Genomic DNA, 16,000 nt, shown 5'->3' with positions numbered 1-16,000 from the left:
ATATATAAATAATAGCTTAAATTATTTTGTCACTGAGAAAACTGGGGGAGCCTAGCCCCCCCCCCTCCGGCCCTGGCCTAGATCCGTTACTCTTCGTAACTCGAATTTAAATCTTGGAGACTTTGATGACTTGGTAGTATGATCTGGAACACGAGACTTCCAGTAAAGGAGGAAGAGGGACCGACACGTGGTATAATGGTGAGCAGTGGACTCCTTGGTTCAATTCTAGAGTATAAGTTTGTGGTGGACAACATCGTCTCCGTAAGTTTTCTAGTAGTTCTTCCATTTCCTTCCACATTATTATTCCATCAATTTTTTTATCATTGACTTCCACCTTTAACTATTCTGTGAAAACAAGTTAAACTTCAGTTTGGTCTAACAGACTCAGGGGTGGATCCAGGACGGACTTCTGGGGAGGCGGTGGGTTGTAATACTGCTACTTAGAGCTACTTTTAAGAGCTCTAAACTCTGGTATGGCTTTTATTTGTATATAAAATAAGAAAGTCTCCTCTTCTAGGGGGAGCTATCGCTCCGATCGCCCTCCCCCTGGATCCGCCCCTGGACAGACCCCAATTCTTTCTTTCGTGATTTGTTTTTAAAATTCCGCGGCTAAGTCAGTGTTCTTCACTTTGTTTCTCTATTACAAAGTTACTAGTACAGTATATACGAGGAACACGAAAAGTTGCGAGCATAAATTTTTTCATAACCGTAATCTTTATTTGTAAGTGAAACCAAACATATCATTTCAATCTACAGACCTTTCTTTCACTTTCACACATAATCTCCGTTTTTTGCACGCATTTTCCCAACGTTCTGCAAGTTTGAATATACCCTTGCGATAGAATTCCGTACCAGCTGCCCGTAGACACTGACGCACTGCTTGCTGAATATCATTCAGTGTCTCGTAGCGATGGCCTTGCATCTGTTCCTTCACAAAACCGAAAAGATGGTAGTCGGAGAGTCGGGGCTGTAGGGAGGATGTGGAAGTGTTTCCCACTCAATTCTTCTTATCTACTCCATAGTGACTCGTGCAGTATGCGAACGCGCATTATCCTGTAGAAGTATGATCTTTCCAGCACCTTTATCATGCAAGGCACGACAAAGCTTCAAAAGTGTCTGGATGTAGCGGGCAGAATTTATGGTTTATCCAGGCTCAAGAAAATTAACCAGAATGCAACCCTGTGCATACCAGAAGACGCTTCCAATAATTGTTCCTACCGATTTCACTGTCTTCGCGTTCTTCTTCGGTGGCAAATTCAAGTGGTGCCATTCCGTACTCTGTCGTTTTGTTTCAGGTTCACAATGACGGAAACAGCTTTCATCTCCAGTCACAATACTCGTCAAAAAGTCATCATCTTCATGTTGAAATCTCTGAAGAAGGGTTTGTACAATGGTTAGTCTCTGACGTTTGTGGTCCTCGGTTAATAAACGTAGGACCCAACGTTCATAAACATTCCGATAACCTAAGTTGTAAATCATTTCTTGCACAGCACTGTGTCCAACACAAAGTTTTGCAGCGATTTCATTCACAGTGATACGCCCATCTCCCTTAATCAGCTCACCAACCCTTACGTACCTTGTTGCGTTAGGTGGAGGCAGTTCGAGGGCGCGCGCTGCGAGGCTCATCTTCGATACTCGAGTTTCCATTCTTAAAATGTTTCACCCACCTCTTAACACTGCTGGCACCCATGCACACATCTTCATAGACACGCTGCAGTCTGCGGTGAATTCCAGAAGCAGATTGATCCTCTTTAACAAGGGATTTAATCATAGCTCGCTGTCGAAACGAAACATCGCTGCCCGTCATTTTGGAAATCCTGCCTGTTGTCACTTGCTAGCAACAAACAGCATCAACGTCTGGAAAGAAAGAAAGGTCTGTAGTTTGAGATAATATAGGTTGGTTTCATGTGCTCACGACTTTCAGTATACTCCTCGTATGAACTCATTGAACAATTAAACGCAAATCTGTTAGGAAGTGACTAATACCACGTTAATAAATATCAGGATGAATAAAATCTTTGTATTTCCTTCTGGTTATTTTGCTCTTTTCATCTTTAAATATTCAATGAAAAATTCTGGTGCGACCTGTCCCGGGTTTGATTCCCGGTGGGGACACTCGGTTGAAAAAAATGTAAAAGCGTTATCAGACTAGCCGTCCTGAGTGAGGTCTTCCTCATTGACATCAGACAAATGCTGGTATGGTACTTAACATACATGTCCCAGGCCGGTTCCTTCCTTCCTCAATCCTTCCCTTTCATCGGATAGTGTGTTCGTCAATGGACGCTAACTCTCATACGTAACGGACAAACATGGCCACAGATACCGAAAGCCCAGAAATCTAACTCCTAATCCTAATCAATGTAAAGCTGCACTGAAAATGACTGTCACCCTCGATCACATAGTCAATGTCGTATTTCTCCAAGACAAGATTTATCACTACTGGTTGAGTTACTACTTTCCCCCTAGTTGATCTCTATTTACATCGCTTTCAAGTGCCATACATTTATATAATAAACACTTTCATGTCTATTTGAAATTAGGCTAGCCAGAAGATAACGCCTTCTCTAGCGCCAGCGCCATCTGTTGTGTAGTTTTGAGAGTTGTATGTATAAAAGAAAAATATGATAGCAGAAGCTAAAAAATATTGAGTTTACCATTCACGACGTTCAATAAAAAATACTAACGTTTATACTCTGGTACTCTGTTTGACCTCAGACGTCAAACAACTCATATTGTTAAAAGCCATGTTATTGTTCTTGTTCGTGTTTGTATAATTATAATTCACGCCAAATGAGGATGAATAAGATACCATCGTCATCTATAGTGAGTACCTTTTAATTTAGAAAGGAGCATATTACAATACAACTGGGATCTGTAACTTTAACCCAGAGTAGTTAAAGGTTAATCGTCCGTCTCCTTTAACCTACAATGCATAACCGTAAGAGGTAGAACTAAACAAGTGTCCAAGTGTCGATTCCAAACAGTAATCTCTCCACTTCAAGAATTCAATTTTCAAATCGCCGTGGACCAAATTTTCCGTGGTTCAACTAGAAATATGTGAATATCACATTTTCTAATTTTATATGTGTAATTAACTTTTGATATTATTATTATTCCACTACTATTACTACTACAAGATGTTCAGCACCTTTTAGTTCAAATCGTCTCCAATTTTTACGTGACGAGAATCAACAACAAAAATTCTCCACCAAGAATCGAGCCCAAGAACATGTGTTAACTATTAGGATACGCAGGAAACATAGACGATACAATATATATATATATATATATATATATATATATATATATATATATATATATATATATATTAAATTTCTTTATTTTCTTTTCCACTCAAAACGAAATACTTAGTTGCTACTGGGCACAAACATCCATTTACCAGTAATTCTTTCTCTTTGCTTTGCTTTGATGTAGTAATGTCTATATGTTTGTCATGTCCACTTATAAGAAACCATCAAAATAGATATAAAAGTGAATTTCTTTTTCTGTTTCTTTTATAGGTCTCTTGTTTACGGTCGCCATGGCTTCGGGAACAGACGAGAGTGATTGTAAAGCGATCCCCTCGGGAGAACATGAAGACGAAGATTTTGATCAGTTTTCTACAGAGGTCAGCGATATACCATCCGTTCGTAGAATATCCCTCCCTGTGCTTATTCCTGGAAGATCTGTTGACGCTGACCCCTGGCTTACCCCACCCTTATCAGCTGGGGATACAATTCGTCTTCGTTTAGATTCAGGTCCATCAAGACCAAGATCAGATTCTGTTACTGATTCTGCTCGCGCGTGGAATTGGAACGAGGTTCACGTTTGTCGTAGTACAGAGAGTTTGCCGAGTAGAGTTCGCTACTGTCGCACGGTCGGAACGCAGACAGTAATGCCATCTGAAGAGGATTTTCCTGAACTAGGAGAGGCTGCAGCGAGTTTCAGCAGACAAGGTAGGTGTTTTGATTACGGCCTCTTTAAAATATAAATTATTCGAACTTCGATCACCGGCGTAGCTGTGCATAGTGATGTGAGGTGGAAAAATTACCGCGAAAAATTTTACATTTCGGAAAATTGTCTGCTATATTTTTCCGGAAGATTTTCCGTTGTAAACAAATGACAGTGATCAATTAACAATTCCCTATTAACCATAAAATTCATTGGATCCATCTATAAAAATGTTAAAAAGTAAAAGATCGCTCAAAGAATCTGAAAATTTTCATGGCTCAGAAAATTTCCAGAACCATGTAAAAAGTTATTTTTTTTCATGAATCGAAACCTTTTCTCTCACGTACGGAAAAATTGAAAAACTTTGAGTCAGAAAATTTTCATAATTTTGAAGCGAAAAGTAGACACAAAAACTTTTTGAAAATCTGAAAGTTTTATTTCTCTGTAGAAACAAGTGAAAGGAATTTTCGTGGATCCTGAAAACTTCCATTACGATGTAGAAACAAGTGGAAAAACTTTCCATAAACCGGATAATTTTGAATATTATGTACTGTATAATGATGTTAGGTGAAAAATTTTCTAATATTTCGAGAGTTAGTAAGTATATATATATATATAATATGTGTGTGTGTGTGTGTGTCTAAATTGCAGGTAACATAGATCAACTTCGTAGAGTACAAATATCCCATTCCATTGTTTAAAATGTAACAAGAAAGCGAAAGGAATCCTTTGGGAATTTATCAATTATTTTAAAAACAGAAAATTCCACTATTTCTTCATATATAGGCCTGTCTATGTACTAAAATAACTACATAAAAGTTCCGTATGAACATTATTTTTGTAACAGAGAATAAGAAATGCTTTGATTAGTATTACCACGAGATGAGACTCCAGGCTGTCTCGTCTCGAAAAAAATGTGCTCTCCTCGTCTCATGTCTCATCTCGAAGGGTTCTCTCCCGTCTCGTATCGTAAAATATTCCAGCATATCATAGGAACGAAAGTAAAATGTAGCAGACTGCACCATGCTGTTCAAGATATAACAAACTTATTACCCAGAACACACAAGACAAGAATTGTCACGGTAGCTTCCCCGTGAAGCATTCACCTGTGGTGCGTGTGGTAGTCGGTTCGATCTCGGTTATCGATCCCAGCTCGCGCCGTGTGGACTTTGTGGTGGACAAACACCGTGCTCGTGGGTTTTCTCGGGGTTCTGCCATTTCCTCCCACTTTCTTCATTCCACCATTTCACTCATTTCTCATAATCACCGTCTCCTTTAGTCTAATCGGCATAACCGTGGGACGTAAAACTCAAAGATTTCATTTTTTTTTCGATCTCGGTTAGTGCCATATGAGCTTTGTGGTGGACAAACATCGATTGTGTGTGTTTTCTCGGAGGTAGTTGATGAGTGCTTTAAATTACCTGCCCGTAGCCAAACTCCCTCTATAAAAATTGTTGCATGAGTACCGCAGGATTCCGAAACATGTATTTTTGAATAGCTAACATATTAGTTCCTAGGTGAAGTTTTAACCCAACTATGGTAGGTCTCATAGTATTGGAATTATGGGCCCTTAAAGTTCATTTTTCCGTGTTTTCAGCAGCCTATAACTCCGAAATGACGGATTTCTGCACCCAGGTTGTCTATACTTTTTGTCTTATCTTGGTGTCAGAAATCGCCTCCCAAACGTGTCGATGTTGTTTTGAAACATCCTGTATGTATATTTCTTAGGTATATCGCAACAAAGGTGGTAAAGCTATCGCCTCTGATGTTTGGAGGTTTCTGGTGATATTCCAGCTCACGCGAAGTGGGGTCCGTGGTGGACAAACACCGTGTGCGAGAGTTTTCTCAGGGTTCGTTTGTGTCCTCCCACTTTCTTAATTAGACTTTTTTCATTCATTTTCATCATCCGTTATCTTACACGGCATAAGCGTGGAACGTAAAACAAATATTTCATTTCATTTTTCCTAGGTAATAAAATCCAGTTCTTTAGTCGCGTAGGATAATAAAAAAACAGAACATTATGTTACAGGAGGTGATATTAATAACTCTCTTAAAAGAGAAAATGCAATCATAGAGCTATCAATTTACTAAGCTATTGTGATATTAATAATGTTTTGTGTTCATTTGTTTCGAGCTTAATGTTCTCTTTCAGAAGCGACTCTAATGAGACCTCTCTCGTCCCAAAGGCAAGAATACAGTAATAGGCCCCCCGTTATGGCTCGCTGAGTCAGCAAAAATTTTAGTGACGTCATAGGTCAAAGGTCAATGACCTTGGCCCAGGGTCAATGACCTAGGGGTACCTAGGACCACCCCCTCTAAATTTTGGCAGGGGTACCATGGCCCACCCCCTAAATTTTGGCAGGGGTACATAGGACCACCCCCCTTAAATTTTGGAGATTGCCAAATCTAAAAATTGGGTATGGTAGCCTAGGACCACAGTATGTACCTCTATTAGTATTGGGTTTCTATGTCGTTCCCTTTCATGGGTAAAAAAATTGCCAAAAAGTCAAATTTCGGTGGTTTTTGGCTTAATTTATCCCCTTGGATGAAGTGTTATTACCCTATATAGTTATATGGGCGTATACAGGGGTCCATTACCTTTCATAAGACATGGGTATATTAATGCACCCCTTGAAAAATTTGGGAAGGGTACCTTGGCCCACCCCTTAAATTTTGGAAATTGACCAATTTAAACATTGGGTATTATAGTATAGGACCCTAATATCTATTATGATAAATTTGGGTGGTCCACCTCATTTCCTTTTAGGGGTACAAAATTGCCAAAATATAAACGTAAGCAATACGTAGTACCACGTGTTTGGTTTTTGATCGATTTTATCCTCTTTGATGAGGTGTTATTATCCTATATAGTTATATGGTCATGTATAGGGGTCCATTCCCTTTCATAAGATATGGGTATATTGGTGGACTCCTTTAAAAATTTGGGAGGGGGCACCTTGGCCCACCCCTTAAATTTTGGAAATTGACCAATTTAAACATTGGGTATTATAGTATAGGACCCTAACATGTATTATGATAAATTTGGGTGGTCCACCTCGTTCCCTTCTAGGGCTACAAAATTGCCAAAATATAAACGTAAGCAATACGTTGTACCACGTGTTTGTTCTTTTGGCCCAATTTATCCTCTTGGATGAGGTTCTATTACCTTATATGGTTATGTATAGGGGTCTATTCCCTATCATAAGACATAGGTACATTTGTGCACTCCTTTAAAAATTTGGGAGGGGTCCTTTGGCCCAACCCTTAAATTTTGGAAATTGCCCAATTTAAACATTGGGTATTATAGTATAGGACCCTAACATGTATTATAATAAATTTGGGTGGTCCACCTCGTTCCCTTCTAGGGCTACAAAATTGCCAAAATATAAACGTAAGCAATACGTTGTACCACGTGTTTGTTCTTTTGGCCCAATTTATCCTCTTGGATGAGGTTCTATTACCTTATATGGTTATGTATAGGGGTCTATTCCCTATCATAAGACATAGGTACATTTGTGCACTCCTTTAAAAATTTGGGAGGGGTGCTTTGGCCCACCCCTGAAATTTTAGAAATTGCTCATTTTATATATGTGGTATTATAGTACTGGACCCTAACATGTATTATGATAAATTTGGGTGGTCCACCTCATTTCCTTTTAGGGGTACAAAATTGCCAAAATATAAACGTAAGCAATACGTTGTACCACGTGTTTGTTTGGCTCAATTTATCCCCTTGGATAAGGTCCTATTACCTTATATGATTATATGGTTATATATATATATATATATATTGGTCCATTTCCTATTATAAGACATGGGTATATTGATGCACCCCTTGAAAAATTTGGGAGGGGTACCTTGGCCCACCCCTTTAATTTTGGAAATTGATCAATTTAAACATTGGGTATTATAGTACAGGATCCTAATATGTATTATGATAAATTTGGGTGGTCCACCTCGTTCCCTTCTAGGTGTAAAAAATTGCCAAAATATAAACGTAAGCAATACGTTATACCACGTGTTTTGTTTTGGCCCAATTTCTCCCCTTTGATGATGTTTTATTACCCTATATGGTTATATGGTCATGTATATGGGTTCATTTCCTATCATAAGACATGGGTATATTAATGCACCCCTTGAAAAATTTGGGAGGGGTACCTTGGCCCACCACCTAAATTTTGGAAATTGACCAATTTAAACATTGGGTATTATAGTACAGGATCCTAATATGTATTATGATAAATTTGGGTGGTCCACCTAGGGGTACAAAATTGCCAAAATATAAACGTAAGCAATACGTTATACCACGTGTTTTGTTTTGGCCCAATTTCTCCCCTTTGATGATGTTTTATTACCCTATATGGTTATATGGTCATGTATATGGGTTCATTTCCTATCATAAGACATGGGTATATTAATGCACCCCTTGAAAAATTTGGGAGGGGTACCTTGGCCCACCACCTAAATTTTGGAAATTGATCAATTTAAACATTGGGTATTATAGTACAGGATCCTAATATGTATTATGATAAATTTGGGTGGTCCACCTAGGGGTACAAAATTGCCAAAATATAAACGTAAGCAATACGTTATACCACGTGTTTTGTTTGGCCCAATTTCTCCCCTTTGATGATGTTTTATTACCCTATATGGTTATATGGTCATGTATATGGGTTCATTTCCTATCATAAGACATGGGTACATTGACGCACCCCTTGAAAAAATTTGGGAGGGGTACCTTGGCCCACCCCTTAAATTTTGGAAATTGACCAATTTAAACACTGGGTATTATAGTACAGGATCCTAATATGTATTATAATAAATTTGGGGTGGTCTACCCCGTTCCCTTTTATGGGTAAAGAACTACCAAAAAATTAAATTTCGGAGGTTATTGACCCCTTTGATAAGGATTTAACATGTTATATGGTTTATTACCTTCATATGTTTATGTGCCCTTTTAAATTTGGGAATTATCAAATAACAAAATTCGGTAAACCTTTTCTAGGACCCATTGGTGTTCCTCTTATGGCCAAATATTCAAAATTTAAAGGTTATTGACCGGCTTTATTATTGAATAACTACAGGATTTATTACTTTTTCATAAGACACAGGTGTATTTGTGTACCAATCTTTAATTTTGGGAGGGGTACATTTCTTATTGTCATATCAATAATTGATAATTGGATAGTATCTCATTCATTGGGTAAATCATTATGATCACGTGATCAGTTATTGACCTATGATGGGATTAGGAGTCCAGGACATTGGTACATTTAAACTTTGTAGGATAATTTGAGAATGCGTCATTGGTTTCGATTATTCCAGCCAAATATAAACGTAAGCAATACGATGTACCACGTGATTGACCTTGATGAGGTAGTGTACAGGGATACATAGCTAACCTTATTGAAACTTATGACTCATAGTCTTAAGGGAATACATGCTACAACACTGGCAAAGTTATTGTTGATGCAATTTGATTGGTTGATCACTATCTTTCGTGCAATCTGATTGGCTGATCACTATCTTTCGTGCAATCTGATTGGTTGCTGATTTTCAAATCTTTGCTGCATTTAGTTTTAAGTTTTGTTTAACATTTAAAAATCTTGGTTTCGTTCAACATTTTGCACTCACTGATAAATATGATCAAACCGTTTATTTGTTAATCGAATAGTTAAAACCGGATAAAGTTTGACGGTTAACCGTGAAACGTGAAATTTTGAAATTTTTGTTTGAAAACTCTTGTTTCAAATTTGTGTTTGAATTTTTTTGTTTCAGAATTTTGTTTGAAATTTATGTTTCAAAATTTTTTGTTTGAAATTTTTTTTTGTTTGAAAATTTTTAATTTTTTGTTGCAAAATTTTGTTTGAAAATTTTTTTGTTTAAAATTTTTTGTTTGAAATTTTTGTTTCAAAATTTTGTTTGAAAATTTTTTGTTTTGAAATTTTTCGTTTCCAAATTTTTTTGTTTAAAATTTCATCACTGGCAAAGTTATTGTTGATGCAATTTGATTGGTTGATCACTATCTTTCGTGCAATCTGATTGGCTGATCACTATCTTTCGTGCAATCTGATTGGTTGATGATTTTCAAATCTTTGCTGTATTCAGTTTTAAGTTTTGTTTAACATTTAAAAATCTTGGTTTCGTTCAACATTTTGCACTCACTGATAAATATGATCAAAACCGTTTATTTGTTAATCGAATAGTTAAAAACCGGATAAAGTTTGACGGTTAACCGTGAAACGTGAAATTTTTTTAGTTTGAAAAATTTTTGTTTGAAAGTTTTTGTTTGAAAATTTTTGTTTGAATTTTTTTGTTTCAGAATTTTGTTTGAAATTTGTTTCAAAATTTTTTGTTTGAAATTTTTTGTTGCAAAACGTTTGTTTGAAAATTTTTTGTTTAAAATTTTTTGTTCGAAATTTTTGTTTTGAAATTTTTCGTTTCCAAATTTTTTTCTGTTTAAAAATTTTTGTTTGAACAGTTTTGTTTGGAAAATTTTGTTTCAATTTTTTTGTTTGAAAATTTTTGTTTGACATTTTTTCGTTTGATATTTTTAGTTTAAAAATTTTTGTTTCGAAATTTTTGTTTGAAAACTGTTTCAAAATTTTGTTTGAAACTTTTCGTTTGAAATTTTTGTTTGAAAAATTTTTGTTGCAAAATTTTGTTTAAAATTTTCGTTTGAAATTTTTTGTTTGTAAATTTTTGTTTCAATTTTTTTTTGTTTAAAATTTTTTCGTTTGAAATTTTTCGTTTCCAAAATTTTGTTTGAATTTCTCGTTTCCAAATTTTTTCGTTTCAAAAATTTTGTTTCAAAGTTTGGTTTGACATTTTTAAAAGTTTTGTGCACTCATTAGTAAAGAACCGGAACTGTTTAGAACTAAAACCTCTGGCAACATTGTGGTGCAATAGTACACGTCAGAACATGATAATGCAACGTCATCAGATTTGCATCATATATAAGTATCGTTCAAGTTAGTATTCATGATAACATCATCATGGCTACTTGTCTGCAGTTTCTAAACACACGTGATGTGATGAAATCATTTACCAAGATTACTGATTTACAACAGAATGTACCTTATAGAATCTTAGCTAGCCAAACGATCCCTACAAAGTTTGGATTAAGAATCGTAGTGAAGCTTGAAAATGATAAGAATATAATTTTACCAGCAAGATATTTTCCCATGGAAGCATCAAAACAAGAAGAACTGCTGCGTTTCTTAAATACTGGATCTGGATCTTTATGTTACAAAGGATTCTTGGGTCGAAGTCATCAATTTGAATTTAGTACACAGCCAGATTTGTCAGCAATTGTGATTCAAACGTCAGCACATCAGACATAATTGTATGAATTTGGTTGGTCAGCATGACATCAGCAACTGTGATGAAATCATGAATTCAATCGTCAGCACATTCCTTTCCAATGACGTCAGCAATAACTATAAATCAATCAATACACTGTCATCCCATGAAATCATTTGAGCAAGTGCATTTCAGGAGGAAAGATGTGTACTTCTAACGATAAAGAATTCCTCTTCGCAAGCTATTATCCAATAAATATATTTCAAACAAAACATGTGATGATTGGTATCAGTGCTAGAACATTTGAACCACTGATTCGATTGGGCAAAGCAGAACAATTTGGTGTACAACTGACCTGTGAAGAATGGCAAATATTATGTTCACGAATCGACCAAATGAACGATTATTTTCATGATGAGCTAAATGTGACCATAGTCAAATCATTAGGCTCAAATCATGAAGTGGTGCTGCGTACAGTCCTCGAAGAGAAGATGATGCTGTTACGTAAAAAGAGTACATTTCATGTCCCTCGCAACATGGTGTATCTAACACAAACGGAATGGAACAAATTCATCAGCGTATTTCAGTGTGTAAAACATGCAGTGGAAGTGTGCAACAAAACAAGTATATTCCTGAAAAAGTACTATTTTGAAAAATGTATCATGTATATTGTACAACATGTATCTAGATATTGTGATGGTTGTCAACATCGTTCGTGGGTGCATAACTGTATTGATAAACAGTTTATTTCTGATCAAATGGACATTGAGTTTCCACCAATTGATATCGCAATAGACCTTAAAAGACTTCAATTGGAATTAAAATTATACGCTAAAGACAAACTAGTGCAAGAAGTTCAAAATACATTGTATCGACAATATCCAGAACCACTATCTGGTATGGATGTATGTGGAGTGTAATAAAATGATCCATTTCAATGATTTGTGTTTTTTCATTTCAAGTACAACCCCATATTCTGACGTATACTATTGCACCACAATGTTGCCAGAGGTTTTAGTTCTAAACAGTTCCGGTTCTTTACTAATGAGTGCACAAACTTTTAAAAATGTCAAATCAAACCTTGAAACAAAAATTTCAAACAAAAATTTCGAAACAAAAATTTTTAAACGAAAAAATTTCAAAGAAAATTTTGAAACAAAAATTTCAAAACAAAACATTTCAAAAAAATTTGAAACATAAATTTCAAATAAAATTTTGAAACAAAAATTCCAAACCAAAAAATTTCAAACAAAAAATTTTGAAACAAAAATTTCAAACAATTTTTTTAAACAAAACTTTCGAAACAAATTTTTCAAACTTAAAATTTCAAACGAAAAAATTTCAAACCAGTTTCAAACAAAAAAATTTTCAAACAAAAATTTCAAACAAAAACTTCGAAACAAAAATTTTCAAACTAAAAATATCAAACGAAAAAATGTCAAACCAAAGTTTCAAACAAAAATTTCAAAAACTTTTTTAAATGTTAAACAAAACTTAAAACTGAATGCAGCAAAGATTTGAAAATCAGCAACCAATTAGATTGCACGAAAGATAGTGATCAACCAATCAAATTGCATCAACAATAACTTTGCCAGTGTTGTAGCATGTATTCCCTTAAGACTATGAGTCATAAGATTCAATAAGGTTAGCTATGTATCCCTGTACACTACCTCATCAAGGTCAATCACGTGGTACATCGTATTGCTTACGTTTATATTTGGCTGTAATAGTCGAAACCAATGACGCATTCTCAAATTATCCTACAAAGTTTAAATGTACCAATGTCCTGGACTCCTAATCCCATCATAGGTCAATAACTGATCACGTGATCATAATGATTTACCCAATGAATGAGATACTATCCAATTATCAATTATTGATATGACAATAAGAAATGTACCCCTCCCAAAATTAAAGATTGGTACACAAATACACCTGTGTCTTATGAAAAAAGTAATAAATCCTGTAGTTATTCAATAATAAAGCCGGTCAATAACCTTTAAATTTTGAATATTTGGCCATAAGAGGAACACCAATGGGTCCTAGAAAAGGTTTACCGAATTTTGTTATTTGATAATTCCCAAATTTAAAAGGGCACATAAACATATGAAGGTAATAAACCATGAAATGAAAAATGAAATCTTTGAGTTTTACGTCCCACGGTTATGCCGGTTAGGCTAAAGGAGACGGTGATGATGAGAGATGAGTGAAATGGTGGAATGAAGAAAGTGGGAGGAAACGGGAGAACCCCGAGAAAACCCACGAGCACGGTGTTTGTCCACCACAAAGTTCACTTGGCGGAGGCTAGGATCGAACCCGGGACCCCAAGCACCAGAGGTATAATAAACCATATAACATGTTAAATCCTTTTCAAAGGGGTCAATAACCTCCGAAATTTAATTTTTTGGTAGTTCTTTACCCATAAAAGGGAACGGGGTAGACCACCCCAAATTTATTATAATACATATTAGGATCCTGTACTATAATACCCAGTGTTTAAATTGGTCAATTTCCAAAATTTAAGGGGTGGGCCAAGGTACCCCTCCCAAATTTTTTCAAGGGGTGCATCAATGTACCCATGTCTTATGATAGGAAATGAACCCATATACATGACCATATAACCATATAGGGTAATAAAACATCATCAAAGGGGAGAAATTGGGCCAAACAAAACACGTGGTATAACGTATTGCTTACGTTTATATTTTGGCAATTTTTTACACCTAGAAGGGAACGAGGTGGACCACCCAAATTTATCATAATAGATGTTAGGGTCCAGTACTATAATACCAAATATATAAAATGAGCAATTTCTAAAATTTAAGGGGTGGGCCAAGGTACCCCTCACAAATTTTTAAAGGAGTGCACAAATGTACCTATGTCTTATGATAGGGAATAGACCCCTATACATAACCATATAAGGTAATAGGACCTCATCCAAGGGGATAACTTAGGTCAAAACCAAAAACGTGGTACAACGTATTGCTTACGTTTATATTTTGGCAATTTTGTACCCCTAAAAGGAAATGAGGTGGACCACCCAAATTTATCATAATACATGTTAGGGTCCAGTACTATAATACCACATATATAAAATGAGCAATTTCTAAAATTTAAGGGGTGGGCCAAAGCACCCCTCCCAAATTTTTAAAGGAGTGCACAAATGTACCTATGTCTTATGATAGGGAATAGACCTCTATACATAACCATATAAGGTAATAGAACCTCATCCAAGAGGATAACTTAGGTCAAAACCAAAAACGTGGTACAACGTATTGCTTACGTTTATATTTTGGCAATTTTTTACACCTAGGTGGACCACCCAAATTTATCATAATACATATTAGGATCCTGTACTATAATACCCAATGTTTAAATTGGTCAATTTCCAAAATTAAAGGGGTGGGCCAAGGTACCCCTCCCAAATTTTTCAAGGGGTGCATCAATATACCCATGTCTTATAATAGGAAATGGACCAATATATATATATAACCATATAATCATATAAGGTAATAGGACCTTATCCAAGGGGATAAATTGAGCCAAAACAAACACGTGGTACAACGTATTGCTTACGTTTATATTTTGACAATTTTGTACCCCTAAAAGGGAACGAGGTGGACCACCCAAATTTATCATAATAGATGTTAGGGTCCAGTACTATAATACCAAATATATAAAATGAGCAATTTCTAAAATTTAAGGGGTGGGCCAAGGTACCCCTCACAAATTTTTAAAGGAGTGCACAAATGTACCTATGTCTTATGATAGGGAATAGACCCCTATACATAACCATATAAGGTAATAGGACCTCATCCAAGGGGATAACTTAGGTCAAAACCAAAAACGTGGTACAACGTATTGCTTACGTTTATATTTTGGCAATTTTGTACCCCTAAAAGGAAATGAGGTGGAGCACCCAAATTTATCATAATACATGTTAGGGTCCAGTACTATAATACCACATATATAAAATGAGCAATTTCTAAAATTTAAGGGGTGGGCCAAAGGACCCCTCCCAAATTTTTCAAGGGGTGCATCAATATACCCATGTCTTATAATAGGAAATGGACCAATATATATATATAACCATATAATCATATAAGGTAATAGGACCTTATCCAAGGGGATAAATTGAGCCAAACAAACACGTGGTACAACGTATTGCTTACGTTTATATTTTGGCAATTTTGTAGCCCTAGAAGGGAACGAGGTGGACCACCCAAATTTATTATAATACATGTTAGGGTCCTATACTATAATACCCAATGTTTAAATTGGGCAATTTCCAAAATTTAAGGGTTGGGCCAAAGGACCCCTCCCAAATTTTTAAAGGAGTGCACAAATGTACCTATGTCTTATGATAGGGAATAGACCCCTATACATAACCATATAAGGTAATAGAACCTCATCCAAGAGGATAAATTGGGCCAAAAGAACAAACACGTGGTACAACGTATTGCTTACGTTTATATTTTGGCAATTTTGTAGCCCTAGAAGGGAACGAGGTGGACCACCCAAATTTATCATAATACATGTTAGGGTCCTATACTATAATACCCAATGTTTAAATTGGTCAATTTCCAAAATTTAAGGGGTGGGCCAAGGTGCCCCCTCCCAAATTTTTAAAGGAGTCCACCAATATACCCATATCTTATGAAAGGGAATGGACCCCTATACATGACCATATAACTATATAGGATAATAACACCTCATCAAAGGGGATAAAATCGACCAAAAACCAAAC

The 16,000-nt window shown here is 35.8% G+C and overlaps 2 protein-coding genes across 3 annotated transcripts in view; one reads left to right on the top strand and one right to left on the bottom strand.

Annotated features, from left to right (window-relative positions):
- The window catches only part of LOC145684648 (uncharacterized), a 123,946-nt gene that overhangs the window by 33,870 nt on the left and 74,076 nt on the right, over positions 1–16,000 (top strand). For both annotated transcript variants that reach the window (XM_081757043.1, XM_081757042.1), the window contains exon 2: positions 3,522–3,956. In XM_081757043.1, the coding sequence (XP_081613169.1) occupies positions 3,542–3,956 (415 nt within the window). In that variant the 5' untranslated portion in view covers positions 3,522–3,541. The remainder of the gene's footprint in view (positions 1–3,521; positions 3,957–16,000) is intronic.
- Positions 1,144–1,647, bottom strand: LOC145685073 (histone-lysine N-methyltransferase SETMAR-like). The gene has a single exon (XM_081757418.1). It carries the CDS (start codon positions 1,645–1,647, stop codon positions 1,144–1,146), a length of 504 nt encoding a protein of 167 aa, XP_081613544.1.

Source organism: Thermobia domestica, chromosome 5 (genome assembly GCF_964235325.1).
Source record: "Thermobia domestica chromosome 5, izTheDome1.hap1.1, whole genome shotgun sequence".
NCBI classification, from domain to species: domain Eukaryota; kingdom Metazoa; phylum Arthropoda; class Insecta; order Zygentoma; family Lepismatidae; genus Thermobia; species Thermobia domestica.
Note: the sequence above shows the minus strand (reverse complement) of the source record. Positions and strands in the feature narration are given on the sequence as shown.